The 16,446-nt window shown below is 33.1% G+C and overlaps 1 protein-coding gene across 9 annotated transcripts in view; it reads left to right on the forward strand.

Annotated features, from left to right (window-relative positions):
- The window catches only part of LOC106467902 (histone deacetylase 4-like), a 107,432-nt gene that overhangs the window by 25,662 nt on the left and 65,324 nt on the right, over positions 1 to 16,446 (forward strand). For 6 of the 9 annotated variants that reach the window (XM_022396113.1, XM_022396120.1, XM_022396115.1 and 3 more), the window contains 5 exons: positions 8,537 to 8,599; positions 9,418 to 9,656; positions 10,230 to 10,335; positions 10,433 to 10,547; positions 15,354 to 15,463. In XM_022396113.1, the coding sequence (XP_022251821.1) occupies positions 8,537 to 8,599; positions 9,418 to 9,656; positions 10,230 to 10,335; positions 10,433 to 10,547; positions 15,354 to 15,463 (633 nt within the window). Of the gene's footprint in view, positions 1 to 521; positions 526 to 8,536; positions 8,600 to 9,417; positions 9,657 to 10,229; positions 10,336 to 10,432; positions 10,548 to 15,353; positions 15,464 to 16,446 lie in introns of all 9 variants that reach the window. The other 3 variants (XM_013928288.2, XM_022396121.1, XM_022396116.1) reach the window with 2 other exon arrangements.

Genomic DNA, 16,446 nt, shown 5'->3' on the forward strand with positions numbered 1-16,446 from the left:
ACTTACTGGCTACTTATGTAGGGATGTTTGTATGGTTTTGTATATTCATCTCTATCTCGTTTCTGTACTTTTAGGCATTGCCATCCCTACATTATATTTGAGTTTTGCAAAAACGTTTTATTACTTGCTCCCTTCTTTTTAAAAAAATTCATTGAAGTAGGTTGATAAGTGAAAATGTGTTTATTTTAATAATTCAATTGTAATATATATTGTTAATATCTTATAAATTTTCTCACTTTCTCTAATTTTGGATTACATTGGGGGACAGTGAAGCTGGAATGGTTCCGCCAGGATGGTATAAGTACCCCAGAGTGCTGGACCGACGTTAAGGGGATAATTACAGAACCCACGTCTTCCAACTTTACCACAACTCACTGCATATACATACAGTCGACTCCACCACATGCTAGGGTCATGTTGATTAATAGGGAGGACATCATACAGATCTCAGGAAAGAAAGTATGATAACACGCATACACACACACACAGCTGCCAAGCTCGACCCCATTGAAAATTTGAAGAAAAGTAAACTGCTATATAATGTATTGTTTTTATAATTAAGAAACTGGTGTTTTTCAACTCAGACATTGATAACATGTATAGAGATCTGTCAGTTGCATAAATTCTTGATCTCCTTGATACCTTGAGTATTGATTTAAATTATTCTTTCCTTCTTTCTTTTTACTGAAATTGTTTTGGCAACTATCATGTTCGTGTAATGAAAAGTCACAAACAGTCGTTATATAAGAACAATTTATTCTACCATCTAGCGATTAGAAATGCAACTATCATTTATGAAACGGAAATTATATATGCTTAGAAACTGAACTAATTGCTAAGTAGTAGTTTTTCCTTATTTATTATTTCCCCACAAAAATATGTATGATATAAGAACAAAATAATATTACTGTTATACAAGCTATGAAACACTCGATAATTGCAATTAGATCCTCAAATAAGGCTATAACTTAACTTTAGCAGTTATTTTTAAGCATCATAGAATAATAGATTGAATACGGCGACCATTATTTTCTCGGCCCATCCCTATATAGTAAGCACTACCGTGCTAAGCGATAGCCTGTTTCCAAGTGCTCTTAAAGTGTTATTCTGTCGTATTAAAGCCGTTGCAAAAACTTCACTAATTTTGTGGCTAGTTGGGCGAACAAAAAAGAAAGATGAACACTTTAGCTCGTTTGCTAGTTCCAAGTTCTCCACATTAGCAACACTTTTTAATGACATTGGGAGTCTCACAATCTGTGAAACACTCGATAATGGCAATTAGGTGCTCAGATAAGGCTATAACTCAACTTTGGTACTTATTTGTAAGCATTATAGAGTAATAGATTGAATGCAGCGGTCATTTGTTTCTCCACCCATCCCTACACACTAAGCACTATCGTGCTTAATGATTAATCTTTTCATTGCTTGTTGATACATCAGCTTGTTATTTAATTACCTCCTTTGTTGATTATTTTGTCGTTTATGGTTCACGTTAAGACCTGCAATAACTGAAAATTCAAACAACATGATCAGTGAACTACGAGTGAAATTACTCGTATAGACTCCAAATTATACGAATGAAACAAATTACACTGCACAAAAATGAAAAACAGAATAATTACGATAAGTATACAAGTCTAGCTTTCAACTCTACGAATAAAATATATATACAGAAAGTTTTTCCTGCTAGGCACAGCCAAGCGCTATGTAATTTGGTGCTGATAGCTACTTTTGTTATCTCTGCTAGCTGAACCGTCATAATCAAACCATCCCGCCAACCCAACAAGGTCACATTTGTTTTCTTTCACTAGTGGTCACCAAGGCTCAACAAATTAATGAAGTTGGTTGGTTATTTCGGAAATTCGTGCAAAGCTTCACAAGAGCTATCTGCCCTAGCTGTACATAGTTTTGAACTAATATACAAAAATGAAGACAACTCTAGTCAACATCAACCACTGCCAACATTTGGACTACTATAATCAAATAATGGCTTAGCCTTATCCAACTCAGTGAGAGACAGAGAAAGCTTAGACTGGCAATAAACTAAGACGTGAACCTCCTAAGGTCACGGTCATAGGTGGATAATAGCATTCATCTTGGAAATACGGCAAAGTACAAAAAATAAGCAAATTCTATAAATGTTAAACAACTTGGTTAACCTGGTTCGTGTTATCAAAATGTCACATAGTTCATTTCCACAGAATAGCATCTTGATTTTAACTGTCATCTATTTTTGTGAATGGTTTGTCCTTTGTAGTCTATATTTGGGATATGCTTTAGGTATGCTTTAGATATGCATTATTTGACAAGAAATAGGTATAATTTGCGTTTGAAATGCTCATCATGTCACATGATTGAACCCACACTTGTCCTCAGCATATTGCTATGAATGTGAACTTTTCTTTTTTTATTTAAATAATTCAGGCCATATGTTTCTCATTATACAAGTTTATTTTTTATTATTTTCCAAATGCGCATTTACCACCTCCTAGATGGGCTTATAGGTAATCTAGCTGCACTAAGTTACAAATCCAAACATAGGTTTTTCACAAAGTTGTATTATTTCTTTGAGATGAAAACTGAATAATATACCCATACGTATATACGTCATGCAGCTTAAAATTTGAAGCATGTTTTTAACCTTTTGTGTAGGAAACTTCTTAATTACAAAAAATATGATGGTAAAAATGTGTCTCATTCAAAAATTACTAATTTTTATGTTGATAATAAATCATACAATATATCAATAAACAGAGAAACAGAGCCTTTTACTGAGACAGAAAAAACATAAACAGAAAAGCAAAGATTGTAGGATCTGCTTGTTTCGACTTCTTCATGTTGATGTAACAAACAAGAATTTCATAAGATCTAAAAATACTCTTGTGCAAGAATTTTGTCTTTGCAATTTACAATAAGACACGTGTCTTCATACATGTGTGTTGTATTTTAGATAAATGTGTCTGTATTCTGTTTAGAATATCCTTAAAATACCGAAATGTGACACATATATGTTGTTTGTTTAGAGTTCGAAATACACTATGAAGAGATGACTAATAATAGTTTAATAAACAGAGAACAGTGTCAGTAATAAAAAGCCTTCCTCAGCAAAACACTATGTTTTAGGTGCACGTCTGAATGGAAATTAAAAGGGGTGTGCACATATGTACCAGCACGTGCTATAATATGTAATCAAAAAGATAGTTGGTGAATTCTATATATATATATATGTAGACGTACATACGCGGTACAGATCAATGTTTGTTATTTATGCAGGACAACTATATATATCATCCAATTAGATAACTTCATACATTTTCATTGTACAGTATTCGGTTTATTTTTGTTGTCTTCTGGCCACTGGAACACAAGCATATTTATTTAAGTAACTGCGTTTTGAGATTCATACGAAAAACTATTATTAAGGATAACTGTTTTGTAACCAGTGTTTCCACAATCTGTTTCCTGAGTTGCCTATTCATATGGAAACAAATCGCTCTTTGTGAGAGACAACCGAAGTATACATTCGTGAAATAGAATGCTGTGTACGTGTACTCGTGCATGTAAAATATAACTGTACAAATCACATTGATGCATGCATGTATATTATGAGGTTATTTATTCGTTACAACAATTAACGAATCGAAGTAAAGCATAGTAATCATTATATTTAGAGACCACGATGCTTTGGAATTTTAGGTTTACAGAACCACTTCTTCTATCTTCTTGCTTGCCTGCTTGTCTATTTGGCTGTCTGTTTGCCTGTTTAGCTATCTATCTCGCATCTATGAATGAATGAATTTACAAGGTAGTGTTAATAAGAACATATAAAAGTATTAAACATATACATTCCTTGCTTGACGCAAAATATGAGTCACTCTCGAGATCCGGTTGCTGTTGTTCGCCGAACAAAGGAAGTTGAGTGGAAAGCACTGTTTGTATACAGTTGATGTTTTCCTAGACCGGCAGTAAAACATTTTATTCCTATGAGAGGACTTGGCATCATTCTTTCAATTAAACAGTGGATTCACTAGCATTGTATTGGCTTGCTATTGCAGGTCTGACCATAACTCTTTAATGAGGTTTGGTAACTCTTAGTCAGTGTTGCTTGTGTTATTAGATTAATGCAAGAATTTCTAATCAAACTTCATCGTATATTTTGTGAAACGTATCTTGAAGTTAAGCCAAGTTGCCAAGTTTTGTGCACCACCAAGCACACACAGGACCAAATATCAGACACTACATATGATTTTGTTTCATTGTGTATCACTTTCAGAAATCAGCTGAGCATTTTTATGGGAGCATTCGACATCCGCAATATATATATATATCTTTCTTTACGCTAGGTAAGAAGTCGAGACAGTGTTAGGATTTTATTACAGATTAGACGAGTTATTCTTCATCTTACAAAAACTGGCGAGAGGGATTCACAAGAGTAAGTAAGCGATTGAATATGCATTCTATTCCCTGAAAAAATAAAAACCTAACCAAGGGTCTCTGCACATGGTCCTGACACATATAATGCAGCCTTGATACTATATATATATATATATATAATTTTGTTCTCTGATTGAAAAATATCGTTTGTCCACAGTTTTCCCGGTCTTTAGCTCCGTGATGTTTGCTATAGGTGTGCGATGCACGATGTCCTTAACATACCTCCATACTTCTTTCCTGTACTGGCGTTTGTAATTATGCTGCACCAAAGTCATCGACTTGGTCTCTGCAAATCAAATGACGCATTGAGCCTTTTCTTGCACAATTGCCATTTTACACAGTAACACTATTCACAGGAGTAAAAAAATGACAATAAAAACTATTTGAGTTGGGCTACAAGATGCTGAGTAGCCCAAACAACTGAGAAGTTACAATAAACATAAATCATAAATTACGTTGCTTTTAGAGCAATTAAGCATTATTTAAGTGTGAAGGTGTGTGATGTCAATTTGCATTCTGAAAATTTATTTATCAGTAGATTGTTCAGTAAAGTATCGACTGTGCCCACGGAGTTAGGATTTTGTTATAGATTCGATTAGATATTTTTCATCTTAGAAAAAATGGTGAGAGGAATTCACAAGAGTAAGTAAGTGATTGAATATGCTTTCCAATCTCTGGAAAAAAAACTAACAGAGGGTGTCTGCACATAACCCTGACTTATATAATGCAGCCTCGATGTTTATATATATAATTTTGTTCTCTGATTTAAACATTCCGTTGGTTCACAGTTACTGGACAAACTATGAAAAAATACCCAAAAACAAGAGTTTTTATTTTATTTTTTCCAACTGTTTATTTCTGGCATTGTGTGGGGTCAACGTAGTTTTCAACATACAAACCAGATTTATATACATATATATAAAGATTGACGTAATAATGTAGTTTGAACTGTAGTTTTCAACATACAAACCAGATTTATATATATATATATAAAGATTGACGTAATAATGTAGTTTGAACTGTAGTTTTCAATGCATTTATGAAAAGCTAATGAACAAATAGACATTAGAGTTTCTTCATAAGTTCTAGTGACACTAGTTAGTTTTCTGTTATTACTTCTATATTATAATAACGTAAGAATTGACACTAACTTTCTGCTAATAGTTCTATATTATAATAACGTAAGAATTTACACTAACTTTCTGTTAATAGTTCTATATTATAGTAACGTAAGAATCAACACTAATTTTCTGCTAATAGCTCTATATTATAATAAAGTAAGTATTGACACTAACTTTCTGCTCATAGTCCTATATTATAATAACGTGAGAATTGACACTAACTTTCTGCTAATAGTTCTATACTACACTGTTAGTTTTATGTTTGTCAGAGGGACACTGTATATATTTTTAGTGCCTCTTGTAATTAATACACGTCACTGTGTTCAGTCTGTTATGTCCCAATGATTGCTACATGTGAGACCAACTTAGTAGTGGAGTTCGGCTTTTCTCTCAACTTTATTAATCCTATGTGATAACTTGGGTATTATTTCTATGTTGCCCTTTTGATTATTCTGCAGCAGAACAATGCTGTAATTGTTTAACGGGTAATTCTCTTTTATTTTGCTGTGTTTTCTATTTCTATTATAATTAAGATATAAATTACTTTATAATAAATGAAATTTCAACATAAGTAATACTGTTATCAGCAGGAATCTAATATTAAACGCTTAGGTATGATCGTAGCTACTGATCCAACATAGGGACCTAAGATTATGGAAATGTGAATCCTTTATACCTTCTCCAGTTTTGAATGTTTAATATTACAATCAAGTTTATTCATGTTTAACTATGCTATAAAGACTTTGGGCTTTTCTAACAATAGTGTTTTAAGTTATACATATTTATATATATATATTCTCAGAGTAATAACATTAACTGACAGAAATTCTCATTCCTCACGTTATTTTCATAAAATGTTCATTCTAAATATCTATAAGTTACTTCAGTTATACATTTTTCTGTTAGAATATGATATAATTAAAATGCAGAACCAAAACGTTTCATTTATTATATAATTTTTTTCTGGAATTCGTGATTTTGGCGCCAAATCTACATTCAGTTAAAACTTTGTTACGATAAACAATGGGACCAAGTTTTCTTTTTATCTTAGATTAAGTTATCAATATATGTTGCCCCTAGTGGCACAGCGGTATGTCTGCGGACTCTGATTTGATACTCGTGGTGAGCAGAGCACAGATAGCCCATTGTGTAGCTTTGTGCTTAATTCCAAACAATCAATCAATCAATATATGTAATACTATTAGTATACAGTTAGAGGTAAAAAACTATAAATATAATTAATTACGTGAATGTTTAAAAATTACATAAATACTTAAGCTATGAAAAAATAATATACAAGTTGGTTATAAAAATGTTACAGTAAGAATTGAATAATAGATAGAAATAAGGTTAAATTAGTTGATGCATGATAAGATTTACAAAAAAAAGTTCCGCAATTTGTTACTATGACAGCAAAGGTGCTATAATTACATCAAAGTGGTTATGAAAGTTGATAAGCAAAATTGTATTACTTAATATAGTTCCCCAATTTTAATCAAACTCCAATGCCTAAAATTAAATTATTATAAGCTTTTATGATGTACTATGTATTTATAAAAGTTGTTGAGAAAATAGATTGTGGAACAAAATAAAGTTAAAAAACTTGTTACTTTGGTATGACTTTGTCACAAACAGGCCGTACTTTAACGTTTATCATTATCAATATCCTGCTTTAAGTATCAAACTGAAATACTTTAAATATATTTGAAAAAACATTGATTGTTTGTAGTTAAGCACAAAGCTAGACAATGGGCTATCTGTGCTGTGCCCACCACGGGTATCAAAACCTGGTTTTTAGTGTTAGAAGCCATCAGACTTACCGCTGTGCCACTGAAGGACTATTTGAAAAATGGAAAGTAATGCTTGAGGCAACTATACCCACTATTTTCACTAAACTCCTGCTACAAGCAGGTATCCTTATATTAGTGAGATAAGTTTGCTTTTCAGAAAGCCTGGGTTCCTATTCAGTCGCCCCCTAGTGGCACAGCGGTATGTCTGCGGACTTATAACGCTACAAAACCGGGTTTCGATACCCGTGGTGGGCAGAGCACAGATAGCCCATTGTGTAGCTTTGTGCTTAATTAGAAACAAACAAACAATCCTACTCAGTCATGGAAATATAAAATATTTGAAAAACAAAAAGTTTGTTAAGTTTTAATATTTTCGCGCAAAGCTACACAGGGGCTATATTGCGCTTGCTTACCCCAAATTTTGACATGATAGACTAGACAGAAGGCAGCTAAATAACAGCGACTGCCACCAACTCTTGTATGATCAAATAGTGGAGTTTGATCGTCACAACCACAAAGTGTAGAGTGCAGATTTGCGGCAACAATACGCAAACAAATAACCCTTGAATACACAATTCGAGCGCACTGCTAATCACTATTCGCCATGCCCTTCAAAAAAACGGGAAGTTTACGGTAAGTATACCCACTGTTTTTAGTAAAGCTGCTGTTCACGGTATTTTCCTTCATTGAGTTCACGGCTTATTTTTAGAAAGTTTCTGTATACAATAATTTTCTTCATTGTATTTACGGCTGTTTTTTAGTAAAATCTCTGTTCACAGTAAAATTTTTCATTGACTTCACGACTTTATTCAGTAAAGTCTTTGTTCCCAGTAACTTTCTTCATTGAGTTCACATCCTTTTTTTTTTCATTAAAGTTTATGTTCCCAGTAACTTTCTTCATTGAATTCACATCTTTTTTCAGTAAAGTTTCTGTTCCCAGTAACTTTCTTCATTGAGTTCACATCCTTTTTTTTTCAGTAAAGTCTCCGTTCCCAGTAACTTTCTTCATTGAGTTCACATCCTTTTTTTTTCAGTAAAGTTTCTGTTCCCAGTAACTTTCTTCATTGAGTTCACATCTTTTTTCAGTAAAGTCTCTCTTCACAGTAACTCTCTTCATTGAGTTTACAGTTTTTTTAGTAAAGTCACTGTTCACAGCTACTTTCTTCATTGAGTTCAATACTTTTTTTTCAGAAAGCCTGGGTTCTCATTCAACCATGGAAATAAACTCAGCGTATTCTCACATTCAGAGAAAAGGTAAGTGTAAATGAAAACCGGAAGAATATCAGAGCGATTTTATTTCTTAAATCAGTAATCCTGAGACCGTAAATTAATATAAGATTATCAAATATTTTAATCATATTATTTTCTGTAGTGATGTTAAGTGATCTTTATTTGTTCATACTTTTGTAACTTCTGGGTCTAGGTGTTTAATTCTTATGTTACTTAACGAGAAATGCCCCCAAACACAAATTTTATGTTTGTGTATCAGCCACTTGAAGTTAACTTCTTGTATTGGGTCAATACTAGAATCACAAAATCCATACAAAAAATTAACATTTGAGTTTCTTGACGTGTTTGAAAACTTACTTAGAATTTGGTTTGTGAATCTCTTGAGTTCACATTATGTTTCCTATCTTGACCGTTGAGAACACTGAACTAAATATAGATATATATCAAAAATATACATAAATACACATTGAACTTGCTTATAAGACAGAGTTGTTTTATTTTAAAGAAAGGTTTCACAAACTTAAGTTAAAAACATTTATTTTGTTTGAACTGACTTTAACAAATTTACAACTATAAAAATTATATGCTTTTTTTATTACTTTTATACAAGAATATTTTGATTGTGGTGTTCGTTTTTTTTTATTCTTCCTTCATCTGGATTCGAAATAAATCAACAGCTCTAAATAATGAACAAACTTCAACTAAGGAAAATGTGTGGAAGTTATTGGTTATACTGCAGACTTATATACATATTAAACACATATAATATTTACATGTGTATATAAGTATTCATGTTTCAAAGCTTATAATTTATAAGTATATAATCTCTTCTTCCTTTTAAGACATCATTGGGGCTGGATATGTAGGAGATTCGAGAATGATTCAAGAACAGATGGAGGATTTCACTAACAACCTTAATAATTCCATTATGAACCAGGACAAGAATATGCAGTTCCAGCAACAACTACTGCAACTCAAGCAGCAGCAGCATATTCAGCAGCAGTTACTGCTACAACACTTCCAACAACAACAACAACAACTTGCAGAACAACATGAGCAACAAATACAGGAAAGAATAAAGGCACGTTTTACTTTTTTGTCAGAATCAGTTATTTCTGCATAATGGAACTATCAGAAATATATTATAGTCAGTTGTTTCTGTCTGGTGAGTGAATATGCAAGTATCGGGCTAAGGAAATATTTATAGATTTATCTTGACTTTTAAAGGTCAAGACATATGGGTAAGTTTGTAGTCAGTTGTTTCTGTCTGGTGAGTGAATATGCAAGTATCGGGCTAAGAAAATATTTATAGATTAATCGTGACTTTTAAAGGTCAAGACATATGGGCAAGTTTATAGTCAGTTGTTTCTGTCTGGTGAGTGAATATGCAAGTATCGGGCTAAGAAAATATTTGTAGATTAATCATGACTTTTAAAGGTCAAGACATATGGGCAAGTTTATAGTCAGTTGTTTCTGTCTGGTGAGTGAATATGCAAGTATCGGACTAAGAAAATATTTGTAGATTAATCGTGACTTTTAAAGGTCAAGACATATGGGTAAGTTTGTAGTCAATTGTTTCTGTCTGGTGAGTGAATATGCAAGTATCGGGTTAAGAAAATATTTATAGTTGATAGTTTATTTTTCTGCTCACTAGGAATACCTGGAGCAGCAGAAGAGGATTAAGGACCAGAAACTGGAGATAGAAAGAAGAGAAAATGAAAAACTTGAATCTTTGAAGCAAAAAGAGAAACATGAACAAAGTAAGCTGTTCAAATTCGATCTTTCTTTCACTTTTGCACAACTTATCTATCTCCTCCGTTAAAAACAAAACACTCAACAACATCCATCTATCTACAGGTGCTGTAGCTTCATCTGAAGTAAAACAAAGACTTCAAGAGTTTGTTCTCAGTAAAAGACAGAGAGAAGCTGCCGTTGGTAGTACAAGTAATTCACCGCCTAACCTGCGAGACTGGTAAGATCCTTCCTCTAACTGTGATGCGTAATTTCTTCTGTTAAAATATCTTTTGTGTTAACGAATAATTAGATTTGAAGAAAGATGGATAAATACAGGAAAATATAATTAAAACAAATGAGGAAAGGACACTAAATTAGCATAGCTGCTTTCGCAATGACGTAAAAAGTAAAATTTTGCACATTAAACACTCTTTGAGGAAGAACAAACGTTGTTTCATTTTACACTGAAGATTAAAGTGCTTACTCCTTTATTTCTAAGTATACTTAATACTTAGTATAATGAACAATCGTAATTTAGTCTCTACAGATTGTATATTCACTAGCCGAATATTAGAACAAGCAAGCTATCCCCAGACAGCTTCTTAAATGTATGGTAAAAACCTAACGTTGATCGATTTTCACAAGTTTCTCTTTCTGTAAACGAGCCTCTAGAAAAAAAATTACTGGAGTAAAAATGACAGATGTTTAACTTTATTAAACCTTTCTTAAAGTAACTGATATTGTGTTTTGTTTGGTGAACACACAAACACTGCTCCTTAATAACTGATGTTGTGTTTTGTTCCGTACAAACAGAAACAGTGCTCATTAATAACTGTTGTTGTGTTTTGTTCAGTACACACACAAACACTGCTCCTTAATAACTGATGTTGTATTTAGTTCCGTACAAACAGAAACAGTGCTCATTAATAACTGTTGTTGTGTTTTGTTCGGTACACAACAGAAACAGTACTCATTAATAACTGTTGTTGTGTTTTGTTCGGTACACACAGAAACAGTGCTCATTAATAACTGTTGTTGTGTTTTGTTCGGTACACACAGAAACAGTGCTAATTAATAACTGATGTTGTGTTTTGTTCGGTACACACACAAACAGTACTCATTAATAACTGTTGTTGTGTTTTGTTCGGTACGCACAGAAACAGTGCTAATTAATAACTGATGTTGTGTTTTGTTCGGTACACACAGAAACAGTGCTCATTAATAAATGATCTTGTGTTTTGTTCAGTACACACAGAAACAGTGCTAATTAATCGTTTTCTAATCCCCCCTATAAGTAATATCTTGTGAAGCATCACTCGGGAATGTTTATAACAGAATAATTTTATAAGGAAATTGAAACATTTTGAATTTATATTTCATGTCTTTCACCAAAGTTATAAGGTTAGATGTTTGTATTCACTTACATGATATTATAAACTTAAAGCGACCCTGTTGTTCTATATCTTGTAAACGCAGTAATCGTGTTTATGAATTTCAACGCACATTTACCTGAACTAATCTTCTGTTGATTAGATCATCTTTTAAAACGGGGATTCACAAACCGTGGTACGCGAAAACATTTATGTAAAAATTATAGAATTTGTAATCCTACTATAATTTGAAAGAAGTTTGTTTGTGTGTGTGTGTGTGTGTGTTTTTGTCCTCTGACTCCTTCTAGGACCCGTCAGATATGGCTTAATGAACTACAAATGTTTAGGGGTGTGTCAAGAACAAGATATTTTTCTTTCAAAATACACAGACTGGCTAAGTATAGATCAGTCAGTGGGGGTGGCCACCAGCGGTACTTATGGAATTTCTGCAGTTGTCTCTGGGGCATACATACAGTTTATGTATTTTCAATCATTACTGGTATATTTAGACAGAAACAGAAACACTATTTATATTCATAACTGGTAAAACATTAATTCTAAAATTGGATTTCGTTTTCAAATCCTATCAGTCATTTGAGGGGATTCTTTTTCACGCGTTGTTTATACATACTTTCAAGATAGACACACTTATGTTAAGTAAGATGTTTTTAAGTCACTTGTTAATTATTGCTTTTTGATAAAATAACTAAAATAGAAATAGAATGTTATTTAAATGATCAAGCCCAGTGGACATGAATAATTATTCTTATGTACTTTTAATCTTTATATTGTCACTGGTATATTGTGGGAAAAACCAATTTTCATAAATCTCTCCCCGTGTATCGCACGGGATATAATAGGTGTGTGATCGTGTGACCTGGGAGGGTTAGGTGCTATCTAGACCTCTTCCTCCCTCCTTGACGGTTTATTTATTTACAATTAAATTCTAGGCTCAAACACTTCACTGGTAATTACACTTATCCTACTTCCCTCTTCAGAGCCATGCCCATGAATGTAATACGTATACCATTTAGTGCTTTTTGTCACGTCTTAATTTGGCTATGTAATAGTCCTACACTTCACAAACAGCTCAGTTGGCAAATCGTCACTTCACACTATATTACTTTATCAGACGCGTGTTTCACATAAATACCCTTTTAAATACACTTGTCATACCTTAATTTAAGTGATATTTTATGGTCTGGCATTGGTAGCATTTTTCTTATGGTACATACTGAGTGGAGATAGAGATATTTAGGGCTATCATCATCTTGTATGATATAGCGATCTATGGATCTTATTAAATTATCTTTATATAGATTTTTGTCAAAGTATCTGAACGAGCAATCTAGGAGTCTATCATAGATTGGTTGTATGTTTGTGAATAAAAGCTGTGTTTCTTGATCTCCTCTATTTTTCCTAGCATAGTTTGCTCGTTGCCATACTTTATTTCTGAATTAGGTGATATGGTTTACTTATGTTCATCTAGAATCGTATGTTAATCCCAGGAATTTTGCTGATATGGCAGTGTGTAGGCGAATTCCATGTAAATATAATTAGAGTGGGTGTAATTGTATTTTGATCGATTTAGATAATAGTACCAGCTTGGTTTTGGAACATTTATTTTAATTCCATGTTTTGGTTAATATTCAACTATTTAGTTTAGTACTGGTTGTAAGATTGTGGCTGCTATTGAAGGGGCTTAGAACTCTTCCATGCTGCCACGTCGTCTGCGAATTGAGAAGTAAGATTAAAATTTGAATCTGTTAATGGCATGTCGCTTACATACATGATGAAGAGGATAGAGCTAACTCCCTCTCCCTGGGGAAACACTGCTTCAGGATTAAAGTACTCTGAGCAAAAGCCCTCTACATTCACTCTAGATTTTCTGTTTTCCAAAAAGTTAGATAACCAACGAATAATACCTGTTGATAATTCCATTTGTTTCATGCGGAATCGAAGACCATTATGCCATACAATGTCAAATGTTTGCTCTATATCGAGAAAGCAGACGACTGTGCATTTGTTTTGATTAAAGCTATCTACTATGGTTTCAGTTAATCTCACTAAATTATCTATAGTTTGCCGAGATTTTTTGAAACTATTTTGTACTTCAGGTAATTTTGTCGTTATTTCTAGGAACGTGGAGAGTCTAGTGCTTATTATTTTTTCTAAAATTTTGCCTATACAGCTGACCAGGTTGATTGGTCAGTAACTCAGCTGGTCAGACTGATTGGACAGTAGCTTTCCGGTTTATTCGCTGATTTACCTTTCTTTATAAACATAAGAATATCTGCTTGCTTCCAAGAGGCTGAGGTATAACCTGAGTTGAGGGATAAATTAAACAGTGCTGTTAGGTGGTCAATCAATTTATGAGTGTCCTTTTTGAGAAGAATGGCTTGTATGTCGTATTCTCCCGGTGCTTTGTTTTTAGTATGTTTTATGGATGTGAGAACTTCGATTTTTGTGATCGTTTTTTTTTGTGATTTTGCTAGCTAGATCATTATTGTATGTTTGTTTTAAATTTTGAGGGTTAATGGTACCAGCTGGAGAAGTTGGTGTGTAAACGTGTTTGTTTTGTAATATATACTAATTTACTGTATTAAAATAATGAGTATTCGTATCTGGTTTGTTATGTGATTTGAATGTGTTTCTCAAATGTTCTTTGAAACTTCTGCTTTTTGTATGTTAGTATATGCTATCTTGTTTGTATAATTTAGTGTTGGAGAGATTTTATGGACATTTTGAATGTTTGTCAATAGTTTCAAATGTGTCCAGAATTACTTTGGATTTATACGTTCATTTAATTGTGAGCAGTAAGAATCTCATTTATTTTATCTTAACTGTTTTAATTCGTTTCGTATTTTGTTTCTTAGTTTATTTATCTGCGTTTTAATATGTGGGTCTCTATTGTTCATTTATCTTCTTCTTAAGTGTCTACGTTCTTTTATTATACTTATCATTTGTGCAAGTAGTTGTCATCTATTGTGAATTTGATGTTGTTTCTGCTTTGGTATGGACTGGTCTGCAGTTTTTGTAAGACACTCAGTAACGGTTTTTTGACTCGACTTGTTGTTTGAAATCGGTAGTAAATTATTGATGTTTGCGAAATCATTCCAATTTGCTATTTTATAATTGAATTTTGGTCTACCTATGGGTTTATTATGGTGAGGTTCGAGATTGAAGAAGCACCAGATGGGCACATGATCACTCACACAGGTACATTTGCTAGTAATTCCAACTTCAGCGAACGTACACACACACACACACATACACACACTACTCTCCTCACATCTGTACAGACTCGCTAGTATTTTCTTCCCTTCAAATTGACAAAAATCGCACCACATATTCTTCAGTTGTGCCAGAAAAAAATTATATCTTTCCCAATAAAGGGTAAGTGTTCAAAATATTAATTTTTGCTGCTAGGCTTTTCGTTTTTTGTTTTTGTTTTTTTAAGTAGGCTTGCACTTGTACTTGAAAAACAAACAAAAAAGTTTAAACAGAAAGTGGTACGCGAACCTTAAAAGTTTGAGAACCACTGTTCTAAAGACTTATGAGGCACTCTGCACAAATAATATTTGTTCAATCTTTATCCCACTGAAGACTTAATGCATGAGCCCATAACCAGACCGTGACTAACCCCTAATTTCTAACCCCTAACGGGGCAGCAGGTCACGTCAATATAAATCTCTGGACCAAGGCTCAACATCTACCGTTTCTTCCCGTTGTAGGCATCCTCTACTTGGCAAATATGACGACGATTTTCCACTTCGGAAAACAGGTAGGTCTTTATTTATATATTGTTTTAAAGAAGTAACATTTTCTGTCTAACACAGCGAGTACCAAAATGAATGTGTGTTTTTCATATAAAGTACTAGAAAAAAGGACAGAAATTAACAAGCTATAACAAGTTTTTGTTATAAACATTAACATATACCCTTTATTTTGTACCCTAGGTACTATCGGTTGGAATGTATTACGTGCCAGCTGTATTATAATGGATTATTTTGACGTAATTGTGATCCTCCTTTACATACATGGAGACTGCTTTTCAATGTGAAAGAAATTAATTACTCTTAGACGCACTGTTGAATCTTCTAACACGTGAACTTCTAACATGTTCGAGTGAACAAAAATGGAAACATTAGATAGCTGACAAATTCCACCTAATAAAACACATTATAATTTTAGTTTTTTTAGTCGTTGTATCTGTAACCGCAAAGGGCAATGTATTCTAAATATATGATGACCAACATCCTCAAACAAGTCCTTTTACTTATTTTTGCGTAGCTAAATGACAATAGAGGTGGTTAAAAAGATAAAACTAAGAAATCTAATATAATTATTTTCAAATAACTTTTAAAGAGTTTCAGCATTTCCAGAATACCTTTAACCTCAGCTAGAAACAAAAACCTCGCTGTTTGTCATAATCATTATTGAACAAAAATTATATCCCAAACGACAATCAGACCAGTGAACTCGAAAGTGCCTTTCTCGGTCAACAAATTTGCATCACTACATAACCCAAGCAAAATAATGGTAAGGTTTGAGCTTTATAAGAACAGATTAAAGCAAGAAAAACATATTTGAATCTATAAAAATTCAGAGGCGCAGCAACTTGACTGATATGTCTACATATAGAATAGTAGGCAGATTTTGTTAAACAAGACCGATGTCTGTAGGTTTACTTTCTTCTTAGAATTCTTCTCAAGAAGTCGATAAGCCGTCTTAACGAGCCATCAAAGAACATTGTGCCCGCATCCA

Source organism: Limulus polyphemus, unplaced genomic scaffold, assembly GCF_000517525.1.
Source record: "Limulus polyphemus unplaced genomic scaffold, Limulus_polyphemus-2.1.2 Scaffold2787, whole genome shotgun sequence".
In the NCBI taxonomy this organism is placed as follows: Eukaryota; Metazoa; Arthropoda; class Merostomata; order Xiphosura; family Limulidae; genus Limulus; species Limulus polyphemus.